The sequence below is a fragment of the Furipterus horrens genome, unplaced genomic scaffold, assembly GCF_987537825.1.
Source record: "Furipterus horrens unplaced genomic scaffold, mFurHor1.1.pri manual_scaffold_9, whole genome shotgun sequence".
In the NCBI taxonomy this organism is placed as follows: Eukaryota; Metazoa; Chordata; class Mammalia; order Chiroptera; family Furipteridae; genus Furipterus; species Furipterus horrens.
The window spans coordinates 93,176,303-93,194,728 of NW_028327179.1; the positions used below are offsets into that span (position 1 = coordinate 93,176,303).

Here is an 18,426-nt window from a genome sequence, read left to right on the forward strand (position 1 = left end):
CGAGCCTCACGTCTCACAATTCACTGTGACTGGGGGAGCAAGCCACTGACCTCTGTGGGGAAGAGGGAACTTGTCTGGTTCCCGTTTTGATCCCATTTGGGGCACACACGGACATTTTGCAACCTTTACAACACCTGTGAAATTCCATGTCCCCTTTCTTCTGTTCTTCTGCATACAGAAGTAACATGTCTCTGCCTAAATAAATCAAGGAATGTTTATTAGAAAGAACCTGAATAAGATAGGCCTCATAGGGGATTTGAGTTCTCAGGGAAAATTGGTGTGAGCCTTTTGCGGTTCGTCTTCTATAAGAGGAATCATAAACTGTTATTCTTTAATTTTGGAACATGACTAGGGGTTGGGCATTTGGAATTTTTTTCCAAGGAATTCCTTGGTTTACCTGATTTAACAAAAAAGATTCTTAAGTATAATTTAACTTTTCCTTGATGCCCCATTACTATTAGTGTATCTGTTCATGATTGTATATTGTGGTAATAACAGTTTTAGTGTGTCGCTTTTAGTTTTTATTATTCTCCTTGTTGGCTCTCATTTCACTGTACATTTCTCTTTCACATAACGAATGTAATTAACCCAAAACTTTCCCTTACCATATTTTAGTCACAATATTGTACTTTCACAAATAGATTAATTGGTGGGTGTAAAAATTTTTGTAACTGAGTAATTGAAAACTTGTAATGAATATTTATAGAATAAGAGATGATTATAGTCATTTCTACCATCTAGTGGTAAATGGTAGCAATTATAAAATTACTAATTTTATGTGAAAGATTCACCCTTGAAATTTACCCTTTGGACTTTTTTCTTTTTCTTCAAAATGTACACAGCATGAGCTAAGGGCCAAGTTTCACTTTTTTAATTGACACCTGGTGTCCCTTTGTTTCCACACCGTCTGTTGCAGTTGACGCGCGTTGGCACCTTTGTAGAATGTCATGACCCTGTGTGTGTGAGGGTCTTTCTGGACTCTATTGTGTCCCATCGTGTTCTTTTTTGCCATTGCCCCACTTCCTTCATGACTGTAGCTTTTTATTAAAGCTTTTTATTAAGTAGATCTTAAAATCAGGTAGTGTGAATTCTCCAAATTTGTCTTTTTACCTTTTTGTTAATGGTGTAAGCTGTTTTTACAAAGTAATGTGCTGTTGTGTGGAAGGGTTTTGGTTTGTGAATTGTGGTAAAAATGAAAGAATCTTTGCATTAGGTGTTAATTTCTTACATCTTTATAGCCTACCTGATTATTGAAGGATTAAATTTACTGAACTGACTTGATAATTCATTTTTACACATGTGCAAACACGGCACTGGTTGTCCCTTTTTCATTCTATTCTACCACCACGAGGATTTAGTTTTTTTAACCCTATAGCCAATATTGATGTCAAATAATTATTTTGAAGAATTAACAGCAGAGAATAAAATCTCTGCCCTTTGGTCTTAAGTTTTGGAGGATAGCTATGGGAGAAGCAGGTGAAAGAAAAGCAGCTTTTTATTTATCTCGTAATATTCAGTGAGCGCCCCATTATTCTTTTCTGCTTTTATAAGCTATTATGGTGTGATGCTATGTATTTTCTCCATCTCAATCTCTATGAAAACAACATTTCCATTTTTTCTAATCAAAGGAAAAAACATATTTGGTGATTGATTAAGCATAAAGTAGTTTTTTGGCTACTTATTTAAAGACTGATGTGTTTTTAAAAGTAACAAGCTACTACTGTCTTTTTGCTTCTTCTATTCAAGTACAATGGATACTATAGCAGTTCAGGAAACTAAATAAGAGTGACAGACACATTTACCCTCTTCTTAGTTGCAGTGAATACAATAGAACTCTTTCAGAGTCATTTTTTTTTTATCTTGCTCATTAATCATTTTTTTGTTTTTCCTTTTAGGCTGGGTACTGAGTTTCCTGGGTGTCATCTTTGTCTTTCCAAACCATATTTTCTTAAAATGTGTTTATTCTCTTACAGTTTTATACATTTTGATTTTAAGATTGAATTGATTATGTTTTCAGAAGAATTGTATTTCTGCTGTCTTATCTTCAAGAAAGACAATTTAAACAGAAGCATCCTTAGAAATACCTGAGCTTTTAAGTGTTGAAAACATTTTAATCTAATATAGACCTTTAAAAAATCCATTTTAAATACTGTAAAACAAATTTTCTGAGATTCCTCCCCTTTCATTTAATTTTCAGGATAATTGAAGTAAATCAAAATCAAAAGCAGGTGGAACAGGATATTAAAGTTGCTATATTTACGTTGATGGTAGAAATAAATAAAAAAGGAAAAGCTCTACTGCATCAGCTTGAGGTAAGTTACAGTTAGTGGGACAGTAAGTTGTAGTGATTTAATATAATTTTACATGCACTTATAAGTTTGAAATCTCAGCCTTTTTCATATAATTGTTTTATGATTTAATATTTTTTTCCATTCCCATGTTTTCCTTTGTCAGGCTCTACATTGTCAAGCTGATGATTTATGACTTTATAAAACAGTTGGAATGCTTTTTCTTTCATGTTAATTTTTATAGTAGTGTAGCCTGAAAAACTAGAGTGAATCTACATTAAGAAAGTTTAGCTGAGGGCAAATATGAATATGGGTGCTATCTAGCAAAGAACGATCTTATTTAATAGCAGCTGTGAGGTTGGACTCTATGGAAAGGATGCAAAAGACATTTGTTCTGCTATATCCAGTAATAATTTTTTTAAACCAAATGATATGATGTTTTATAGATTGTAATTTTTTATGCTCTTTATGCTGTTTCAGTAGATTTCCAAATACGATAATTCTAAGTGAGAGAATTTAAGCATTTTTTGAGCTTTTGACATACCCTATAAGGCAAATGTAGATAACCGAATTATTAGAAATCTTTGTGTAAAGTGTTAAAGAACAAAAACCCAGCTGAGTAAATTTGAAGATCTAATTGGCTTTATTAAGTGATTCATGAATCAGGCAGCATCCCATCTAGCAAGTAGGGAGATATTCCTGGTTGGAATGTCTCTGTTCTTATTATTTACATCATAATGCCAAACATAATGTCTTGCTTGCAGGAGGAGCTCTGGAAATGTTGACGAGATGAATCATTTTAGAGATTCATTGAAGTGTGACATCACCAAAGGGGTGGGGTAGAATTGAGAAAAACTTTTAGAAAGATACTCATATACTAAGTTAGCTTTATTTAGTTCTCAGCTATATACACTTTACCTTATGAGATATTAGGTAAAAGGAGATACCTTCTGCCCTCAATATTTTATAGCAATATTTTATTGCTAAAGTCAATACTTAGGGGGAAATACTCAGAGCATTTTGGATAGTTGTTTCCCACTGAAGATAAGAAAAATATTATAGTCTTCATTAGCTGTTTTACACACCTGAAGGTGAAGATCCAAAGCCAGTGTTTGATTTCAAATAAGAGATTACAACTTCTATATGGTATATTAACATATTAATTGCATAATATTTCAGAATTATTTTAGTATATTGGTGCTGAAGGAATTCACAGTAAAGAAGCAATTTGGAATGAGAAAAGAGCCCTGGCGGGGGAGCTCAGTAGGCTAGAGCATCCTCCCAGTGTGCCAAGGCTGCGGGTGCAATATCTCATCAGGGCACATACAAGAACTAACCAATGAACGCATCAATAAGTGGGACAAGTAATTGATGTTTCTCTCTCCCTCCTTTTCTACCTCTCTCTAAAAAAAATCAATCAATAAATAAAAAGATGATAAAGAGCAAAAGAATTGTAATGTTTGAAGATTTTTAAAAACTCCTAGAAATAATTTAGTTCAACATCTTTATAGTTGACAAAATTATAAGTTCTTTGTCAGAAAGTTCTGTTCCTCCTGCAAAAGCATGGCCACTTCTATGACTTATCAAGCATACCAAAAACAAAGACGAAGATAATTCTTTGTTCTTTTACAGACAGATAGTTATTTAGTGAAGAAGTATTCTGGCTAGGAGGAATCAGACCTCACTTACAGGAACTATTTTTTCAAGGTTCTGTGATATTTTATTTTATTTTTTTAAGTATATTTTATGGATTATGCTGCTACAGTTGCCCTCATTTTTTTTCCTTTTGCCCCCCTCCACCTGGTAACCCCCTTCTCTACAGCAGTTCTTACCCCCTTAGTTCATGTAGATGGGTCATGCATGTAAGTTCTTTGGCTTCACCATTTCATCTTTTTTTTTTTTTTTAATGTTTTTTATTGATTATATTGTTACAACAGTTCCAATTTTCTCCCCCTTGCTCCCCTCCAGCCAGCACCCTTCATCTTTTTTTTTTTAAGTATATTTTATTGATTATGTCATTACATAATGATGTCCAGTGGTACATCCCGCACTGTCATTCAAGCTGGGTATTCCAGGTGTGCCCTTCGTGTGGGCTGAGTACACCCTTCTCTTATAGTTGAACCTTGATTGCTGTTGGCAAGTCAATGGGAGGGATTTACCCAGGCCAGTCAGCTGCAAGGACTGGCTGTGACCACTGACTACCAAGCTCTGCCCTCTGTAGAAAACCAGCTGTGCAGGGGCAGGGTAGTGGTGCTCCGATGTGGCCTGTAGCTGTCCAGTGGGTGCACTGGCCCTGGGGTTTCCCACATGGTGCATACCAGGGTCAGCTCCTACCCATGTTTTGCCCAGGCACCCTGCCTGAGCCGTAAAGCAATCTGAGATGCGTGCTACTTGTGCTGGGCTTGGAGAGTCCCAGGTGAAGACAGGCTGTGAATCTTAGTTCACTGTTGGTAATGCTGGGCTTGGAGCTCACTGAGGCCAGCTGTTGCTTGTTTGAGAAGATTTAGGAAGTTGTGAAGCCTGAGCCCAGACCAGCCAATCATATGGAAAAGCAGCTTGGGTGGACCCTTAAATTGGGTGGGATGGAGTCTCTGGGGATCTCCAAGGTGGGTGAATCAGTGTTAGCCAGGTTAATGGAGTCTCAAATAGGACACCAGCTTGCTGGCTCTGAGGTCAGAGGGTTTAGAAAAGAGTCAATGGCCTCTGCTGTCCTTGATACCAGACACTTCAATTTCTCACGCTGTGCCACTGGTGCCTTTCAAGCTGCTACCCCTGTGCTGGAGCTCAGAGGGAGTGAGTCTGAGTAGGTGAGTCCCTGTGTGGGTTCTTTAAGAGGAACTGCTTGGGACTCCAGCAGTTTCTTCCACTGACTCAGTCCCCGCTGGTTTTTTGCAGCCGGAAGTGGTGGGAGCTTATATTTCTGGCACTGGAACCCTGGACTTGGGGGCCTGGTGTGGGGCTGGGACTCCTCACTCCTGAGATATTCCTCCCAAATTTTTATCTGCCACTCATGGGTGAGAGACCAGCCTGTTCTGTGTCTGCATCCCTCCTACCTCTCTCAATGGATGTGGTTTCTTTAATTCCATAGTTGTCAGACTTCCATTCAATTTGGTTTCTGATGGTTCTGGCCGATGGTTGTTCTATATTTTAGTTGTAATTTTGATGTGGTTATGCGAAGAGGAGAGCTGTATCTGCCTACACTGCCATCTTGTATTTGTCTCCTTCTGTGATCTTTTCTTTTAAATAGAAGGATTTAAACAATTTTAGAAGTTTTCAAACCTCCGCTTAAAATAAAAAATGACGTCACACTGCTTTCTTAGAGATTAGTACTGGCTGTGCTTGTTTCCAAACTTTACTGTAAATCAGAATCTTGCAGATTTTTTTAAAAATTAAGATAAAAAGTAAAAGATGACCAAATCTCCAATCTCAAGAAATGAACTTGGTCATCAGTATTATTTTTAATCAACTTTTTTGGCTTACAATTTTTACAGCACCTTTTAAATATGCCTTAATCCTCACACCCATTCTCCTGGTTCTCAGACTCCTCCTTTAAGGTAAACAGGTGAGGTCAATTTTATCTAGGACTCAAGAGAAATCAGCCCCAAGTAGTTGTTACTGTGGAAAACCAAGAAACTAGACCTTTTGATTCTCAATTTCCAACCTAATTAAAAGTAAACAGAATTTCTATTCTTTCTCGAATGTGTCCAAACAGTTTTTCAGAGGTCGAAATAGACTAATAAGTAAGTTATCTCTGAACTTTAAATTAGACATGGCAAAGCCACTGACAGTCACTGCAGTTTTTCCTTTAATTCCTTTAAATGTCTGCTTTCTACATTTGAAACTGATTATGGCTAGCATCTAGGTTCATTTTTCATTGAGACTAATTTCATATTGGAATGTAGCAGTTTTACTTTAAAACTTTTTTTTCTGAAACCAGTAGAAAGCCCTATTTTCTTCCTCTTTCCTTGCCAGGTAAAGGAGATTTTTGGATAGAGACCTTTAAAATAACCCAAGTTCAGTGCTCTGCAGTTTTTATTAGCCTGTGTTCTTTCTTGTATACTTCCCTTAGAGAAAGGTAAATCTGCTTTTATGTAGCTTTTCTGAGAGTGCATTGGCGCTATTAGTCACTGTTTCAATGGGTTTTCATATAAATCTCACTAGACAAAATAGTATGTCTTTTTTACAACATACAAAACATACATGTTGTCTGCCATATGGCATGACTAGGCACAAACATTGCAATCAGGACTAGAATGCCTAAAAGGGGAAGTCATGTCATTGAGTAAATCATGTGATCTGGTAACTTGACTAGGTTGTGGGGGGTTGGGGGGCTACATCTATTTTATTTGGGGCATTGAATTTAACAGACATCTACTGTATTATAGCTGATCTACAGTTTTTGCTCCTTTGGGATATTGGAAGATGCATGGACAGAAACCTAAGTCTGAGACTATATAAAGCAGAACCAAGAGCAGGAGTTGGGGGGGTGGGGGTGGCAGTGGTGGTGGTAGCTGTGGAGGCCCGGGCTGTCGGTAGTATTTGGGTCACAGCATTTTGCTGCAGTAATACTGATTTATTATACTAAGGGAGAAAAAACATTGCAGGTATTTTCAATTTCTTAGAGATGGTGGTTATTCTAACTTGGTAATCTGAAAAATGACTATTAAAATACCTTTTATGCAGAACTAATTTTGAAATTACTTACTTTTTTTCAGAGCCTTGCAAAAGACCATCGCATGAAGCTTATGCAACAACAACAGGAAGTGGCTGGACTTTCTAAACAGTTGGAACATGTCATGCATTTTTCTAAATGGGCAGTTTCCAGTGGGAGCAGTACAGCCTTACTTTATAGCAAGCGACTGGTAAGGTAGACCAAATGTGACATTTAATATACCATCAAAATTCAAAAAGAAACAATGGAGTTATTGGAATCCTTAAAATCCAGAAATGATCATTAGTCTGTTTGTGCTAAACGCCTTAAACCTATTTCTAATTTTAACTGATTTCCAGTCAAGATGGTGGCATAGGTAAACATGGCTCACCTTCTCGCACAACCACATCAAAATTACAACTAAACTAGAGAACAAGCACCATTCAGAACTGTCAGAAATTGACCTGAATGGAAGCCCTACAACTACAGAATTGACAAAACTACATCAAGATTGGTAGGAGGGGTGGAGACAGAGAACAGGCTGGTCCCACAACCCATGTGTGGCAGATGAAAATCGGAAGGATATCTCAGGAGCAAAGGGTCCCAGCCACACAACAGCCCCCAGCCCACCCCCCCACCCCCGCCTAGGGTCCCAGCGTCATAAAGAGAAGTTGCTATAACTTCTGGCTGTGGAAACCATTGGGGATTGAGGCTATGTAAGACATAAACTGCTGGACTCCCTGATAGATCCCCTTAAAAGAGGGCCCGTGCACAGACTTATTCAGACTCACTCCCTCTGAGCTCAGCATAGGGGCAGCAGATTGAAAGGCACTGGAGACATAAAGGGAGAAGCTGAAGTATCAGACATCAGGGTGAGAGCTGGCAGCTTTTACCTACACAGAAGTGCTGGCAGAGGCCACTGTTCCTTTTCTGAACCCTCCCACCACAGAGCTGGCAGGTGGGTGCCATATCTGAGACTCCATCAACCTAGCTCATACTCTTTGCTCCACCCTGGTGATTCCCTGAGGCCCTGCCCCACCCAACTTTTTGGCCCACCCAAGCTGCTTCCAGTGGGTTTTCCATATGAATGGCTTGTCTTGGCCCATTCCTCAGACTTACCTAAATTCTCTCAAACAAGCAGCATCTGGCACTAGCAGCAGCCGGCCTCAATTCACAGTTTGGCCTCACCTGGGCACAGCTAAGCCTGGTGCAAGTAGCAGCCATCTATAGACTGCTTTATAGCTTATGCTGTGTGACCCTGGACAGAACACAAGCAGTGGCTGACTTTGGGCATGTCAACAGCAATCAAGGCTCAACTACAACAGAAGGGTGTACTTAGCCCACACAGTGGGTGCACCTCTAGTACCCAGCTTTGGTAATGGCAGGCTGTGCCACTGGACCCTACAGGACACCTACTACATTAGGCCATTCTACCAACCTGTGAGACCTAGCAGCTCTACCTAATACATAAAAACAAACACAGGGAGGCTGCCAAAATGAGAAGACAAAGAAACATGGCCCAAATGAAAGAACAGAACAAAACTCCAGAAAAAGAACGAAACATAATGGAGATAAGCAATCTATCAGATGCAGAGTTCAAAACACTGGTTATAAGGATGTTCAAGGAACTTAGTGAGAACCTCAAGAGCATAAAAAATTAATCAGAAATGAAGGATACACTAATTAAAGAACAGTTTGTAGAGAACCAACAGTAAATAAATGAAGCTTAGAATCAAATCGGCCTTTTGGAACATAAGGAAGCAAAAAACAACCACCACCAATCAGAATAGCAAGAAAAAAGAATCCAGAAGAATGAAGATAGTGTAAGGAGCCTCTGGGACAACATGAAGCATACTGACATTCACATCACAGGGGTGCCAGAAGGAGGAGAGAGAGAGCAAGTAATTGGAAACCTATTTGAAAAAAAATGACAGAAAACTTCCCTAACCTGGTGAAGGAAATGACTTACAAGTCCAGGAAGCACAGAGAATCTCAAACAAGATGAACCCAAAGAGGCCCACTCCAAGACACATCATAATTAAAATGCCAAAGGTTAAAGACAAAGAGAGAATCTTAAAAGCTCCAAGAGAAAAGCAGTTAGTTACAAGAGAGCCCCCATAAGACTATCAGCTGATTTCTCAAAAGAAACTTTGCAAGCTAGAAGGGATTGGCAAGAAATCAAAGTGATGAAAAGCAAAGACCTACAACCTAGATTACTCTACCCAGCAAAGCTGTCTTTTAGAATCAAAAGACAAAGATATTCAGTCAATCTCATCAGTATAAAATTTTGTTTCTCTAATTTTATTCTACAAATTCATGATTATAATATGGAAAAAAACAATAAAAATAGAAGATAGGGTTACTTAATCTGCACAAAGATATTTTGAAATAGGAGATTGTCCTCTACACTATTTATAGGAAAAAATAGGCATAGAGAGTCATCATGAACCGATATTACCAGATTCCTGATTGACTGAATCATATTTTTTCTAATTTTTAAAAGCCTATAGAACTCGAGTTGGTTTATTGCCTCTTTAGAAGAGGATGTAGTTAATAAAATAAGTTGCCTGTAATGCACGTGGAGTTAAGGCTTATGATAATTTTAAAATTTTCTGAAGGATTTTCAGTCTCAGAAAATTTGAAAATCGCAATATTATACAATCTGTTCTTCAGAGTTCTTATGCTTTGTAAATATAGCTACGTTTACCCAGGTTATCCTTTAAATGTTATTTTTACACATTTAGAAGGATTTCCAGTCTCAGAAATTTTGAAAACTGCTATATTATACAACTATTCTTTAGGGTTCTTATGCTTTATAAATAAAATATAGCCATGTTTACTCAGGTTATCCTTTGAATGATGGCTTTTACATGCATAATAATAATAATAATAATAATGCTGCTCTGGCTGGGTTGCTCAGTTGATTGGAGCATTGTCCAGTACACCAAAACGTTGAGGGTTCGATCCCGGTTAGAGCATGTATGAGAGGCAACTGATCGATGATGTTTCTCTCTCTCTGTCTCTCTGTCTCTCTCTCCTCATCCTCTCTCTCTCTCTCTCTCATTCCCTTTTCTCCCTTCCTGTCTCTCTAATGTGTGTGAAAAGCTGCTGAAAGCCTGAATTGAGGAATTCAGAATAGAGTGGAGAAGAGGAATGGGTGATGATGACATACATGAGTCTTTTGAAGAGTTGTGCTATAAAAGAGAGCAGTTTGGAGGGACAGTAGATGGAGGAGAAAACTTAAAGCATGTGTATATGTTGATGGGCGTCATCCTGTAAAATGGAAAGCTTAGTGATACAGGAAACAGAAGAAAATTACTCTGCAATGTCTATGAGTTGTCAAGGGGGTGAGCATTGTTGCACAAATAGAAGAACTGGCTTTAGCTGGAAACTTGGCATTAATTCATTGTAATAGGAGGAAACACTGATATTGATAGAAGGTCCTTGATTGTTCCTGTTTTCTTAGTGAAATAGTAAGATCATCAGCCGAGACTGAGAATGGGGGAGCAGATCCTGGAAAGATGAAAAGAGAAAGGAGGTTTGAAACAGTCATTTAGGAGAGTAGGGAAGCTAAGGACCAGAGAATGTCATACGATAGCCAGTCAACCTTAGAGCGGTCTCTAAGTTTTGAAGTAACTTTTGTTTTACCAGGGCAGAAGGCTGAGGAGAGGGACAGGATTATGTGTAATTGGGTATGTGAGAGAAGGAGGTGTTGAGGGTATCTGCAAGGAAAAGATTGATGATTGACCCTGGATTTAAGCTGGATAAGAAGGAACTGAGGGATAAGTGGGTAGGGATAATGATAGGGTGAGATCAAAAGGAGAGGGAAAAATTTTAAGAGCAAAGGCTTATAGGACCTTTAGGGTTTGTGGGAGTATTTGTATCAGTGCAAAGAGGAAGCAAGCTGTAAGGAAGGATCATCTAGTTGGGTAGGAGTAGTGGTAAACATGGTGATGGTGAACTAGGAGCTTAACTCTTCAAGGATAGAAGGCGAATGACCCAAGTATTCACTGAGGACTGCATGGGGGTTGGGGTGGGGGGAGGTTGAAAACAAGAAGCTCAAAGCATGGAGCCAGGACAACCATTTCACTAACTAGCAGGCCTAGTTATGGGTGTACTTAGGTTTCCTGAGCAGAGATCAGTTTGTCTTTTCTCTAACTCATTAGCCACCTAATCTAAATTCCGAATCCATCTTTAACAGTGTAAGGAAAATAAATAAAAGTAAAATTTTTTACTTTACAAATACTTAGTTGGTGCTTCTGTGAAGATTTATTAATTAAAAGACTGACTTTAACCTATCACTTGAAGATACTTATAGTTTTGGCCCTAGCCGGTGTGGTTCACTGGATTGAGCGCCAGCCTGCCAACGGAAAGGGTTGCCAGTTCAATTTCCAGTAAGGGCACGTGCCCAGGTTGTGGGCCAGGTCCCCAGTTGGGGGCGTTTCTCTCCCTTTCTCCCTCCCTTCCCCTCTCTCTAAAAATAAATAAATCTTTTTTGTTTAAGATATTTTTAGTTTTGTATTCAACAGCATAGCCAACTGAGTTACATCTCATTTTTTTTTTTTTGTTTTGGAAATAAAACTGTATGTCTACTTTCTATCATTTATATTTTGTTTATTTTGTGTTGGCATACATACAAGAGACTATTTTTTGTATATTTACTGGAAGCATAATAAATTATTTGCTTTATAAAGATATTGATGTTTAATTGTCTCCTTTTTTCTAGATTACATACCGCTTACGGCACCTTCTTCGAGCAAGATGTGATGCTTCTCCAGTGACCAACAATACCATCCAATTTCACTGTGATCCTAGTTTCTGGGCTCAAAATATTATCAATTTAGGTAGGTCACTATGTACATTTTCTCCAGTGCTTTTGTTTCTGGAACTCTTAATGATTGTGATGTCATTGAAAATATATTCCTTCCACCCACAAAGTGTTTTCATTACTTTGGTTTAAAGACATTGAATTTTTGCTAGTATTTTATTAATGTATATGTGTGCCACATACATGAATATAAACGTAAATATATGGATGATTTGAACATCCTCTGTTGACTTGGGACTAAGGAGTTCTATTTTTTATAGAATCTTGCTTGAACTTTTTATCAGAATGGGTTGCTAAAACTTTTGTCATGTGACTGTAATTGATATAGGACTTGATATTTAGAATATTTTCTGATAAAGTAGTATATCTCATACTATTGTCGGCTTACTTACTCTTTAGACACTCATCAAACATCTAATGTTGTTCATTTGCTTTATCTTACTAAGGGAAACTTTTTTTCTTTTGCCTATTACACAATAATTATATATTTATTAAATTTCCTAATGGAAGCGTAACATGCATACAGAAAAGTGCCCAAATTTTAAATATTAGAGTACAGTGAATTATCACAAAGGAACATTAGGAGCTCAAACATCCTTGTGGGCAGTTCAGCATGGAGTTATTTTAACTTTCTAGTTACAGTATTTGCTAGAAGAAAAAGTCTTCACTTTTTTGCCTCCTTTCTTAATTTCTCACAGGGAAATTATAGAAACAAATTTAAGAATTCCCTACACATTCTTCATCAACTGCAAATATTCTCTTTGATCACAGCCTTTGGGCTCATTAACTTTGTTTCAAAATCATCAAAGGTGGTTGGTCTCTCATTCCATAAGTTAGGTGCTGGATCTGAAAGGAAGAAAGGGCAGGAAAGACAGCCCGTACTCTCAGAACACACCAGGAAAGGAAGAAATAGGCTTACACGAAGCTCATCCCTGCAAGGGAAGAACCAAAAGAATGGTGAGAGGGTGACCCCTTAATGGAAAAATGATAAGGTGACCCCTGCGGTTCAGTTTAGAAGCACATGCAGCCATATGTTTACTGATTTATAGCAGACGCCTGGAACTCACACTTTCTCACCTATATTACTAAAAAGAAGCGTCTTAACGCGAGGCATGTATCTAAATAACTCTCTCTAACCCTTTCCCATCCCACCAAACCACATTCAAATAGAGAACCTATCACGAGTTATATATCCATACAAGTAGTCTTATATGTAGAGATGTATCTACTAATAAGCATATCACTTACAATATAGAGCTAGGCGTAGGGAAAATTAAGGATATATGTGTAACTGTACACACATAAGTGGGTATAGTTTTAGGTAAGTCGGCATCGCAAAAACAATAAAAACAGTATCTCCTGTTTGTGAAACTCTTGATATAATAAAGTTAAGTACTATCCTTTCCTGTAGGACTGCTCAGCTGTCATTTACAGCTTCTCTGTCAGAGAACTGGCACAGAGTGCCCCGCGCAGGTGTAAGTGTCGGGTCCGAGCCCCTGAGTGACGAGGTGCGCTTTGGCCCGGCGGCGGAGAGCGACTTCCGCGGGGCCGCTGGGAGGACTTGCGTGTTTCATTGGTGGGCGCCGCTAAGCGTGCTCGCGACACACACTCTTAGGCCTGCTGCACAGTGAAGCGGGTTTATGTTTGCTGGGGGCCGAAGGTGGCTTCCGGCCAAGGATTACACAACACCTGCCGAACCAGCGAGCCGGAAGTGGTTACACAACACATGCTAAGTCAGCGAACTGGAGCTCATGGTCCGGAAGTAGGCCTGACTACGTCTTAAAACTTTGGCCACATATAGCCAGGGGCCGTCCTCTGACACTAAGGAACTTGAAATATTACAAATTATTAATACTAAAGACTCAGGAATACTTTGTGGGGTTGTTTTGAGAGCCAGTGTCAGATGTGCTTGTTCTGTTTTAATATACCACAGCAGTTCTCAAAATACAGTCTGAGGCTCCTTCAGGGAACCAAAGAGGCCTCCCTTTTCCAACAACATATCATGTGTGGCTGAATTTTCGTCATATATTTCAACCTAAATATCGTGACAGATAATACAGAAACAGACGTGAGAGTTCAGCTATTAAGCCAGACATTCAAAGAGATTTTCAAAAATATAAAACAATGTCTCTCTTCACTAAGTTTTTGTGGGAAGTTATTTTTCATAAAAGTGCTATTATGGGTTTATTACTTTTAAATGAATTAGTAAAAATTCTTTTAATTCTCATTTTTAGTTTCTAATATGGTGAATTTTGATAGACCCTCCATTAACAAAAGCTCTTTGGGGCATTCTATTATTAAGAGTGTAAAGGTTTCTCATGTTTGAAAAGTTCCTTGGCAGTTTAGAAGTTCAGCAAGATTATAGCCTTACAAGATGTGGTATTTCACTACAAGAAAAACTTTAGAACTTAACCTTTTCTCTTTAATTAGGTTCTTTAGTAATCGAGGATAAAGAGAGTCAACCACAAATGCCTAAGCAGAATCCTGTCGTGGAACAGAATTCACAGCCACAAGGTGGTTTATCTTCAAACCAGTTATCCAAGTTTCCAACACAGATCAGCCTAGCTCAGTTACGTCTCCAGCATATGCAGCAACAGGTAATGGCTCAGAGGCAACAGGTGCAACGGAGGCCGGCACCTGTGGGTTTACCAAACCCTAGAATGCAGGGGCCCATCCAGCAACCTTCCATCTCTCATCAGGTAAATTTGGAAGCAGGCCTGTCCTAACATAGATAATTATAGTACAATTGTATTCATCAGCTCTTAAAATAACCAAGACATCCATCATCCCTGATTTAAATATATGAATTTATAAAAATTTATTGCATTGAGAATCCCTGTTTTAACTCCTAGATTTTTAACCCTTCTCAAAAAAAAAAAAAAAAAGAAAGAAAAAAATTTGATGGTCTATTTAGCTGATACATCTATTTTCATCTCCTCTTCATTATCTTAATATTATAGACAGTGTGAGGATGCAGTGTTTAGAAAACCACACTATTTCTTAGACACTAGAGCAAAATGAAATAGAAAAGGGCAGGGATGAGGTTCATTAGAAATATACCTTTTTCAAACTTTATTTCTGAGCAAGTATTCCATGAACCATTCTGATTTTCACTAATTATGAAATATTATTTACTTTTAACCCAGTTTTTAAGATAAAATATTTGTATACTTTGTTAAATATTTTAACCATCCTGCTTAAGTTCAGATGTGGGCCTACTTAGATTTAATAAAGGTTTAATAAGAAGTGTAAAGTCTAATTCATACAAATTATCTTATTTTTAGTTATTTATTTATGAATTTATATTCCTATTTCTGAGAAGGATTTGAATTGACTTACAGTAAATGACACAAATGAAATGGAATGGGGTTTAATAAGAGTGTGTAGAACTAGGCTAAGAATTCTCATTATACTTGAGAACAAGACTTAGCTCAGAACTTTTTGCCAACCTAAGCAAAAAGAAATAGAAACAATATCTATATTATGTGGTAAAAAGGAAGCATGCCACTTAGAGGAAAAACATTTTACTAGCACTGAGAAAAAGGTAAATGTGGGTCTTTATGAAAAAGTAATTAAATGGCATAATAGTATTTTTGTAGAAATTTAACAGAACATAGAAGTTGTCTTCATAGGACTCTTACTTTAACCCTGAATAAAAGCTGTGGGCATAGGTAGATCCTGATTTTGTTAAATTGCTTCTTTGAAGGCCTGAAGTATGTGTTTGAGGTTATGGCTTTCTAGTAATTTGATTAGGAAGGCATGTCAGATCCAGGGGAATATTAGTATAACCAATTGATTATTCCTCTCAAACTTTGTTTTAACCCAGGTTTTTACAGGAAGTAAATAACAAGCAATTTAAGAGGTCTTTGGTGAGTGTTCCACGGGAAAGGAATTACACATTTTAGATACCAGAAGAGAAACTGGCAAAGTTGAAATTTTGTTAAAACTGAGGAATGATTTTGTTACTGGCTCTGCAGACTGCAGTGATGTATTGCAGATAGACTGCAGAGTGGGACAAAAAAATTTTCTGAAGTTAAATGTGAAAAGAAGAGAGAGAGGATAGTTACTTTTTGAATGCCTAGTGATAAGCATTTGCATGATTAATATTTATCTTGTCAGAGGTGGTAAAGTTATTTTTTTTAATAGTTTATTAACCTGAAAAAGGGTAAATTGCCTTTTCAATAAGAAGTGAGGAACTGAGGCAGTTAATAGCTACTATGTGACTTGGTCACATTCCCATAGTTACTTATATAAGCAATGACAAAACAGAAATGACCTCTGAGCCTTTAGCTTGTGTATCTAGAAATTTACTTTTGATCTTATTTTTCCTGTCTAGGATTTACTGCTACATAATCTATATAATGTAAATCTCTTTTATACAACCTATTTTTCTCACTTAAAGTTAAAATAATTTTTGCATCTTTTGGTCATTACCTCATACACTTTTCTTTTTCTCTTTACTTTCAATGACGCCTGAACCTTCTTTCACACTCACCTTTCATTTTAAGTTGCTCTGCCAAACATTCACTCATACATTTTCCACTTAATCAATTTGCACTCTTCTATATGTTTTTATATTGCCCTGCTTACCTGCATTCTTAGTTTTCTACCAGTTTATTTGCCTATATGTGCAGGAAAATGACTGTCTATAAGTAGGTGTTTATGTGTGCCCCTGGCTTTGTAGGTATGTTCAAATTGTATTCTATTACACATCTGTCCGTAGGGTTCAGGTAAATTTAAAGGATTACTCCTAAAAATCACTTACATGATAGTTCCCTATTTCTTCTCCTCTGAAGGTTAACCGTGTACTCTGCATGGCTAAAGAGCTAGGTGATACAGAAGTTGAATACATAGGTACATGACTGGTAGACATTGTGAATCTCTGTTTATTTAGCAGTACACAGTGCACTCTATTATACTCCAGTGGACACATCTAAGTTTGTTAGCACTGTCACATATGTTATTTATTTATACATAATTCACAGCGATGTTTCTCAATCCTGAGCCAGATTTACTACTGTGGAAATAATTACACACACGCACGCACACACACACACATTTTAATTTCCCTAAACAGTGAATGCATGTTAGAACATCTGCTGTCCTCCATGGTTTTACACAGTTGGGAACTACTGACATAGAATAAAATCAAAACCTGTAATAATGAAGGGACTTAGAATGCAGATGAGTATAATGATAATATGTCAGTTTCCTTAAGATCACTATTTCTCCCTTTTTTTCCTTCTGTATCTTACAAATTAATCAACACCATTTAATTAAAATAACATTGATTTTGATATTTTTTATGCTCATAACTAATTCCTAATCTTATTCTTTCAAGTTGCTTCCTCTGTCACAGGTTTGTTAGAAATTAACTCAAATCAACTGTAATAGTTTATGAGAGGCAAAAAATATCTCACATCTTACCAGACCACAGGGTCAACATCCATTCCTACACCCTCACAGAGTACATTACTGTGGCATCAAGTGTCTCTTCTTGACTGAATCAATATGAACTGGGTGAGGATGTGATAGTAGGGTAGCCAAAGCTTTTCTACAACTACCTTTATTCTCCCTTAAGGATTATTTTGGGTGCTTTTCCACTTTAAAAAAAAATTATAGGTAAATTTAGAAGTTTTTCACTGTAATTCCCCAACTATTTTCTGTTTGTGTTTCTATGATATAAAAACCCTTCAAATCACAAAACTTTAGTAGAAAAATAAAAAACAGTTGTTATAGCTTCAGGCTTTCTACTTATGTAAACTTTGGCATCTTCTCTATTTTTCTTTAATATTTGTTGTATTCTTCACCCACAAAATTTTTCTTGGTCTCGAAACAATATTTAAATATATTTTTCATTGATTCTATAATTACTGGCTACTCTTGAAACTTACTGAGGGTGAACCCAGTGCTAATTTGTAAGAGAGAGGAGAAAGAAGCAATGTTACCCAATAAAGGATAATAAATTCCAAAAATGGCTGAGGAAAAAGAAGACAGAGCTATACACTTTTTAGCTGTCTGCCTTCACAGTGTCAAAGTTTAAAGCGTTGCTACTTCAACTTTATAAATTCCACATTTATTGTCCTTTTGTGAATGTGGGAGTGAATAGTTCCCTCTCTGAGAAGTTCTGATCATAAAAATAAACAGTTAAGATAGCCTGAAAGTAACTGTTTGCAGTAAGTTGCCAAACATAAAGAGAATTAGATAGTCAAGATGAGACCCGCATATAAAGTTACCTTTTTCTAGAACACTGGTCTCAATTTACAGGGCTAGCATTTATGAGCAAAGAAGCTTGCCTTCCCAGCCCTTTCCCTATTCTGTAATCAGCCAAAGTTGTCCTTGAAGGGTTTCCTTTCAAATCTGTTTTCTTTTAGGGAAACTCATCCTCTAAGCTGTAATTAGTATCTTAACCCCAAGCTAAACACTAGAACATACTTTGGTAGTGATATGGCTAACTAGATTTGGAGAAAAGCCTGAGTGCTGCCTTTTACTAGCTGTGTGGCTTTTCTTCTAGTTGTCTAAGCTTTCTAATGCTTAGTGTCCTAATTTGTAAAATGAGAAGGCAATAATGAGATAACACATATAAAATGCTGTCACAATGCCTGGCATATAGTCTGATCTCAGTAAGATCTAAAACTCATTTATTTTTAAATGTTATT

The 18,426-nt window shown here is 37.4% G+C and overlaps 1 protein-coding gene across 2 annotated transcripts in view; it reads left to right on the forward strand.

The window, feature by feature from the left end:
- The window catches only part of TRIM24 (tripartite motif containing 24), a 96,801-nt gene that overhangs the window by 56,534 nt on the left and 21,841 nt on the right, over positions 1-18,426 (forward strand). The window contains exons 6-9 of one of the 2 annotated variants that reach the window (XM_090287563.1): positions 2,198-2,312; positions 7,004-7,150; positions 11,666-11,783; positions 14,198-14,466. In XM_090287563.1, coding sequence (XP_090143689.1) covers positions 2,198-2,312; positions 7,004-7,150; positions 11,666-11,783; positions 14,198-14,466 — 649 coding nt within the window. The remainder of the gene's footprint in view (positions 1-2,197; positions 2,313-7,003; positions 7,151-11,665; positions 11,784-14,197; positions 14,467-18,426) is intronic. The other variant, XM_090287564.1, reaches the window with a different exon arrangement.